Below are 8147 nucleotides of genomic sequence, written 5' to 3' on the forward strand. Positions count from 1 at the left end.
CAGTTATCACCTCTCAGTTCTCACTGCATGGAGGTGCACAGAAAACATGGCAGAAGGCAGAAGCTGGAGATTTTTTTTTCCTACCAAACTGCCTTTATTCCCAGTGACAGTCAAACAAGGTACAGTTTCCCACCCAGGATTGAACATTGTGACCCTCCCCTCTCAGTACCTCCCCCTACCCTCTTTCTACATTTACTATACCCTCCCACTCCCTACATTTTTCTGAGAACCCACAGGAACTGTCCTATGTGATGAAGAACCTTTGGACCTTCCAACACAGAATGAAGCCAGGTGAGATCTTGCCTGAGGGGCAGCCACCCCAGAGGCCACCAGTCAACACGACTGTCCTCAGGGCCTCTTCTTCTTTTGGTTGCCTGATGATGTGCACTTCCTCTTCTGAGGCTGTGAGGTTTGAGCCAGCTCCAGATCCACATCTTGCCCTCCAGTGACCTGGAGGGGAGGCCCAGTGCAGGGCGTGTTTTTCATGAAGCATGTGCGTCCAGTGAGAGCACTCTTCATGGACATGGCACCTGGAGGAGGGTGGGAGCTGAGGAGTCCTCTCTGGGGAGGTGGGGCCTGGATTTCTTGATCTCCTGAGCACAGGGTTTCTATTGGAAGGGCCTGGCTCCGGGACAGTTCCCAGGGCAGCAGGCGGTGCTGGGAGCTAAGGAGGAAATCCAGGCTTTGGAGGTCCTCATCCACACTGCAGCCATTGGCTGTCTTATGTGGCCGCCCAGAAGAAGTGGCTTTTCTGGGACCCACTACACTTTTGTTCCCCAGGTTTAAGGAGGAGGATCTGCCGTTTGGGGGAGGATGGTTGGAGTGGATGGTCCCCAATGAAGAAGACCCTTGACAGCCTTGGAGGACAGCAGTGTCCTTTGAACCCAGCAACTCTGGCTCGGCGGTCCTGCTCCTCTTCACGACCTGGGAAGCCACCTCTGTGGACCAGTCCTCCGTGCTGGCCCCTTGATCAGTGTGATGTTTCCGCTTCTCTGCACCTTGTTTGGCAGCTGCCTCAGAAGCTCTTGTGTCCTGTTGGGACATATCATGACCCTGAGGCACCTGCAAAGGTGCTTCTTCACAAGATGAAGGAGGATATGGGCACTGGCCAACTCTTCTTCATGCATGAAATGGGCCACAGGGATTAGGACAATCATATTTCAGTGGGAAGTGGATCTGTTACTCATCTTGGTCTCATAAAAACACACTGAGTGTCTGCTGGACACTCCCCTGGGCTTCCTTTCTGCTTGATATCCTGAACCCTTCCATGGCTCTCATGTCTCCTTCCTTTTTTTTTTTTCCATCCTACATCATGTGTCCTGGAACAGACTCACTCAGGGAGCCATCACAGACAGGATAATGATAACATCCTCTGGGCCACATGAGTAAGGTCCTGTGCCTTCTTCATCTACCTGCTATCCCTTGCTCCCCTCTCCACCTGTGGTAATTCCCTTTCCTGTATACTTGTGTCCCTTTGTCTCCTAGTCTGCCAGGTATTGCTCTGTGCCTTGGTGTCTGTTCTGAAACCCTGGAAACCCTCGTGTCTCTACCTCCTTTGTTCTACCTGGTGCCCCTTTCTCCTTGTCTACCTTTTGTTTCGTCCCAACCCCTCTTGTTCCTGCCGTCCCTGCACTTTATTATCAGGTGTCCCTGCCTCTCTTCTGTACCACCTACCCCAGGTCTACTGGGAGACCTTCCTTCTGCTTTCTACCTGGTCAGTGGTGTGTCTTTCCTGCTGCTCCAGTTCTTTTGTCAGAGCCAAGATATTTATATGTGGCTTGTTGGAAAGTATTTCTTCCAGGAAGCGAGGATGAATTATACTCTCTGCCTGGGATGAGAAGGAAGAGAGTGTGAGTGAACTTGGGAGGAAATGGCCCCAAGTCAAGAGGACTTCTAGGAGAAAGAGGAAGCAATAATAATCCCATGCTCATTTGCATCATGGGGTTGTTATATCCCAACTACCAGCTACACCCATGTATGAGTGCACATGTGTGCATGCACATTCTCTCTCTCTCTCTCTCTCTCTCTCTCTCTCTCTCTCACTCACACACACACACACACACACACACACACACACACACACACACCATAATAATAATAATAATAATCTGAGATTCTAAGCCAGGAAACTGAATTCCATGAGTGCCGAAACTTTCTATACACCAAGATTGTAGGCCCAGCTCACCTTGTTGACAAAGTTCTCATCAACATAGCTCAGGAGACTTGGATGTGGGTGTAAATCATCCTGTATTGGCTGTTGCTCTAGTCCTTCCTCTCCCAAGTTTGCGCCAAGCTCTTCTGTAGACAAGTAGGAGGGCTCCCACGTGGCAAAGTTTGTAGGCCCGAATAGCTCATCCATGATGTCCATGTACTCTTGGATGGCTTCAGGTGGGATCTCCTCGGGCGCCTTGTTCTCTGGCCCTTTGGTCTTGGCCACCTTGTTCTTGCGTGCCTTGGTCTTGCGTGCTTTGGTCTCAGGCACCTTTGTCTCTGGTGCCTTGGGTTTGGCTGCTAATGAGCGGGCGGACCATACCTTAGGGTTGGTCTTTCTGGAGGTGCACGCTAGGACAGGGAGGACCAGAGTGGTGTGTGAATGAGGATTCCATGTTCATCCCAAATACTTGGTAGTAGGCAGGGTTCAGGGGACTTAACCTGGTATGCCATGCATGAGGACAACCTGACCCAGGAACCGAGGGATATAATAGTGCACCAGATGCAACATCTAGGAGATTCAAGTGGGAGGACATTTGTAGTGACTGGTAATGCATGCACTCTACCCTACCAGGACCCAAGTCCCAGGCAGATCTCGTGTTGTTTCTTTGGATAGACAAAAAGAGAAAGGAGATCCGTACTTGGCCCAGTCAATACACAGTTCATAGCTGAGTGGCAGGGACCTCAGGTGTTAGGGGCTTTTTTTCTTGTAAGAGTGAATCTCCAATACTGAAGGAAAAGTTCTTATTTGGGACAACAACTTGCCTTGGCCTTTTTCACTGTTTGGACACTATCATAGACTACTGTGTGAATGTGGGTACCCTACCTGGCTGTTGGACAGCCTCAGGGACTGGAGGCCTTCGGATTTCCAGCCTCGGAGTTGCAGGAGGAGGTCGGCACTGGAAGACCCCTGACAACTGCATCCTTGGATCTTCCATCTCCTCTGCAGCCTCAAACTCCATGAACCTTGATGGGATTTGGGTAAGGCAGGCACAGGCTGAGCTGAGAATCAGGTTAGCCATACCAGGCAGGTGCTGGTGTGGGATTCTAGGCTATGGAGTATTCTAAGCTATCAGTCAGGAGCTAGTGGCAGGAATGTGGAGTTGCTTCCTGAAGTAGGTCCGGCCAGTGACAGGAGGGAGCTGCTACAGAGGAAGAACTACAGTTCTCGGGAAACACTACATCAACTAGCACCTTAAGGGAATCAGATCTGAGGGACCCAGGCAGGGCCCCTAGCTGATCCTTGTTCTGGCTCTCTCCTGTTTCTGCCAGGAACCACATGATCAGTTTAGTTGTCGAAAATGGTCAGGGATGTGATTTATATCAGGGAACACCAGAGGTCCTGACCCAATTCAGGGGTACTGAGGCTGGGACCTTGGGCCCTGAAAGGATCATCTGGGATACCAAATTACAGGCAGGGTCATGTGGAAGTGAAAGCTAAGCTGAGAACATTGGGTTTCTTCCAATGAGGGTGGGTTCTTCCCTTCCCTTGTTAGAAAGGCTGGGATTATATGGAGCAAAGGAAGTAAGGACCAGAGACATGTCCTGGGGGCACCTGAGGTGGTGGCTGGCCCTGACAATGCACTTCCCACCACCACCCTCTTCTGGAACATCAGGTTGAAGTAGTGGCCACTTTGATGAGTTATAATGGACCTCACTCTATAAAGAGGTACCAGTTCCCAGGCAGGTGGCCCGAGTGAATCTAGTGCAACTTTTGCCCTCTGCAGAGCCAGCAAAGCAGCAGCAGACCCTCTGGCTGGGCTGGTACCTCCTCCCCATCCTGACCCTGAACCTCAAGGCAGAGTTGGAATCAAGAGTATGGAGCCTGGAGTTTCTGGGATTGTTGCTGAGAGAATGCCCAGGCCTCAAGCTAGAAGGAGCCACTATTTGGAGAGCTAGATGCCTCGGAGCCCAAACATAGGTAGGTGACAGGCTGTACCAGACCTTGCTGTGCAAACCATGATCCCCCATCAGTAGGCTCTGGGCCTTGAAAACTGGCTCACTTTTCTGCAGTCTCAAAGAAGACCATCCGATCAAAGTTGCTGGTGCGCTGCCATTCCTTCAAACCCTTCCTCAGGCCCTCTTCCATGGTCATGGTGGGCTCTCGTCGGGACAGAGACCGAAGCACTGGGCTGGAATTCATCAGGATCAGTGTCCACAAGGTCACCCTTCTTTATCAGTAGACCAACAACATAATTTCCTACCTTTGTTATATTTGCCCCATGATGTTCAACTCCAAGTATTGACATTGGGACTCCAGGATACTTATACACAACTTTAACACCAAGGGCTACATTGACCAGCATGATTGTGATTGGATTCCTCAAATATCATTGAGGTGTACCATGTGATGAATGTTTTTATCCCCCAACATTCACCCGTTGAAGCCCTAACCCCAATGGAATGGTGTCTGGAGACTGCGTTTAGTGCTTAGAAGGTTAGATGAGATCCTGAGGGTGGCGCTTCATGAGGGCATTAGTGTTCTTCTGGGAGAAGGAGGAGAACACTGTGAGGACACAGGTGAGCCAGCTGTCTTTTCAAGCAAGGAGAGGAGAGAGCAATCATGGGATTTTAGGTCAGTTACCCTTTACCTGGGAATCCTGACTAAAGAACTGTGAGAAAGGAATGCCTTTTTGTTTTTTCACAAATTTTCCATAGCATCATGTATGGTGTCCCAGGCTGACTGAAGACGGTGCACAGAATGGCCTAGGAGCAGTTACAAACTGGGGCAAAGTTGAACATTCCCATGCAGTATCCAAAGACAGCTTCCCCTCGAGTGTGACATCACCAGAGGGTCCTGATCAGGAGTTCATGACAATGTGTATGGGTAGCCATAGATTTCTGGGTTGAGGCCAGCACCACTAAACCACTTGTGGTTGGGACGTCCCTTGTGCTGAGAACAATCAGGTCTATGGTGGAAGGTGAAATGACTGGGGGAGGCATGGAGTCAGACAGCCAACTTCGATTCCTGGCCCACATTACCCCCAGGAACCTCCTCTGACCTTGAGTCCTCCATGTGATGCTGATGATTATTGGAAACAAAGATTGCCTGCACTCACAGGCCTGTGATGGGCACCTGACATAAGGCACGTTTCATTCCCTGGTGTGAGGGGAATACATCTGGGAATGTAAGGGTCTCAGCTGGTCCCCTTACCCTCAGGACCTTTCGAGCAGTTCCCCTACATCCCAGCCTCCTCTTTCCAACCCATGCTTTTCCTCCTGACAGAGCTCAAGGGGGAGCCGGAGGAGAACACTCACATGAGGAAGCAGGAAAGTGCTTCCACATCAGGAGTCTGAGGAAGGTGCCTGCGGACCAGGGTCTTGAAGCGCTGCCAGCGCCGGAAGTTCTCATACACGCTGGGAGGTCTGCTGGTGTCATCTGGTGGCACTGCAGCTGGGAAGGTGGGTAGTGCGCCCTCCCCATACACTGTACCTGGCCATTGGCGCGCATTCATTGGAAACATGATGGGGGCCATCTGGGCAAATGGTCGTGGTGCTGGAGGGCGAAGGCCCAGGTGCCAGTGGATCCCATAGTTTTGAATCCCTCCACTGTCTGAGGCAGGTACAGTGGTCCTCGGGGCAGAAGGTGCTGTGAGGAATGGAGCAGGATGCTCCACACCCCCACAGAAGGCCCCTGGGGCCCTCCAGTTGAGGGGTGCCTGAGTGTGGATAATGTTCTGAATATGAGGAGGCCCCACTGGCCTCAGTTGTGGCCCATGTTTTCCAAAGGTGGACAGCCCTGGCACATATGATTGTCCAGGGTAAGTGGACAGCACCAGAGGGTTACCCTGAGAGATAGGCGCAGTCACCCTTGGTGCCGGGGGCAGCTCCCAGAATGGCTGGTGTGTTGGCACAGGGGCAGCTGGAAGAAAGGGTAGGCCCCTGAACGCAGACACGTGGGCACCAGGAGTGAAGTTCATGCCTGCTCTCCGTGATGCAGATGCTGTGGAGGCAAAGCAAAGCGGAGAATGGAGGAGGGAAAATGACAGCAGTTTCTTACTCAGTGGAAATCTGAGAACAAATGCTCCAGCTCAGGGCCCTTGGGCAGGGAAATTGTGCAGTTTGCAAATGTCCCTTTGAGTGAATTTCATGCTGTGTTCCTTTAGTCATAGTTCTACCCTGAGAAATCTCATTTTCACTACACCAGGATTCCAGTTGACTGTGACACTCAGCTTTCCCTGATTCTGAGAGGCCCCTTGTGCATCCTTTGCAGACACTCCATTGGCCTCCTAGGTGACTCCCTAGAAATGGATCAATTTGACCCTATTCAGTGGCACCATGCCCCTCCTCATTCTCACCAATAGGAAAGGGATCTTCTCCAGGGCAAATGCAGGGGCTTTAGGGGTCCCTTGTGAAGGTGACAGATTCTAAAAATGATTCCCCCATCACCTCCTCAGCCTTCCTTTTGCTAATACTCCTTGTATACCCCTCCACTTTTTTCCTAGGCATCCACACACAAACAAGAAACACCTGATTTAGATGTCTGCCTAGCTAGAGGCTGAGGAATTGTGTAGTTCACCCAGGAGCACATCCTGCCCAGCATGTGGGTGCTTCTCCCAGCACTTCCCACACCAAACACTAATGGGGGACAGAGCCTGGCCATCTGTGATCCTAGTGCTCACTGGTTCCTGCCATAATGCAGGGAGCTCCTTTCCCAGGGAAGAGGTCTATGTGATAGACACTGAGTCCCACAGATCCTCTCCTGGGCTGACTAACAAAGGTTACTGAGGTTTATGAAGTTGATGGGATGGTGAGGATTGGGGTTTTCCAGAGGTTTTCACAGACACTGGTCATTTTTTTATTGGGCCTGGGAATTAGAGCCGTTCTGATGTCCTTTTCCTTTGCACTCCTAATAATGGGAAGGGAAGTGTCACAGAGACTCAGGCCTGCACCAGCTGCTACCTGCAGCAAGGTTGTTGGGAGCACATTCCTGTTCACCAGGACATTATGCAGAGTGAGGTCAAAGAATGGGAGGTGTACCACACTTCAACACTTGCATGTATTAATCAGGACAGCTGCCTAAGTTCCAATGACAATATGAGTAGAGCCCCTTCCTAACTGTGTGCTATACTCCTTCCTATCTTCAAAAGAACCCAGTCATCTTCAAACCTGATCCTGGAAAATGAAGAGCACCCCACATGTGCTCCCTTATCATGGAGTACCAACCAAACCATGAAGGTAAGCCAAAGTCTTCTGTGTTGACTTGAAAACAATGAGCTGAGGCTACACACAGAGAGTGTGAAAGTGATAACGATTCAGAAGATCCCCCAGAGGCCCAAATCTATGTTGGCTAAGGTTTCCTGGGTTCCTTGCCCTTCTGGAATCAATGACACCTGCTGTCTGAATGGAAGGAGAAGTTTTCCTGGGCAGGAAGTTTGTGAGGGACCCTGGGCTATGGCAGTTGGAGTGCCCTGCAGCCTCACCCACAGAGACTATATCGCACGGCATCTGTGGTCATTGAGATCCCCATTGGGCACTTTTCTACTTAAGAACACTTCTTACCCCTGCCCACTTAGGATCTGAGACTCTCAGTCAGTCCCCTCAGAATGATATCCCAGGCAGCTTCCATGTGTCTGAAGAATGGACACAGGGCTCAGCATCTTGACTCCAGGAAGCCCTCACTGTGACACCATCTGTGACTGCCTAAAAAACCATGCAGTGACCTGGGTCCATTCTACAAGGAATCAATCCCGTGGCCTCTCTCCTTTCTGCTGACCCAGTGTACTTCCCCGGATTAGTTTGGACCTGGGTCTTAGGAGCCCTCCTCCCCATGAGCAGTATCAGTCTTCCCGGGGCTTCCTGGGCCATGTCAAGTGTACTGTCTAAGGCTCTTTCCTTCCCTTCCTTCTATTCAATCAGTTGACCACAGGGTAAGTGCTCCATCCTAACTCCAAGGGTTTGGGGGGTGACTGGCCCTCAGATAACAGACCCCTGAC

At 51.0% G+C, this 8147-nt stretch overlaps 1 protein-coding gene across 1 annotated transcript; it reads right to left on the bottom strand.

Annotated features, from left to right (window-relative positions):
- Positions 1–348: 348 nt before the first annotated feature.
- Positions 349–6131, bottom strand: LOC144374938 (NUT family member 2B-like). Its single transcript, XM_078037666.1, has 5 exons — positions 5470–6131; positions 4215–4343; positions 3038–3177; positions 2186–2562; positions 349–450 (listed from the first exon to the last, which is right to left on the bottom strand). The coding sequence occupies exons 1-5, from the start codon at positions 6129–6131 to the stop codon at positions 349–351; spliced, it is 1410 nt and encodes a 469-aa protein (XP_077893792.1).
- Between the last annotated feature and the right edge of the window lie 2016 nt (positions 6132–8147).

The sequence above is a fragment of the Ictidomys tridecemlineatus genome, unplaced genomic scaffold (assembly GCF_052094955.1).
Source record: "Ictidomys tridecemlineatus isolate mIctTri1 unplaced genomic scaffold, mIctTri1.hap1 Scaffold_960, whole genome shotgun sequence".
NCBI classification, from domain to species: Eukaryota; Metazoa; Chordata; class Mammalia; order Rodentia; family Sciuridae; genus Ictidomys; species Ictidomys tridecemlineatus.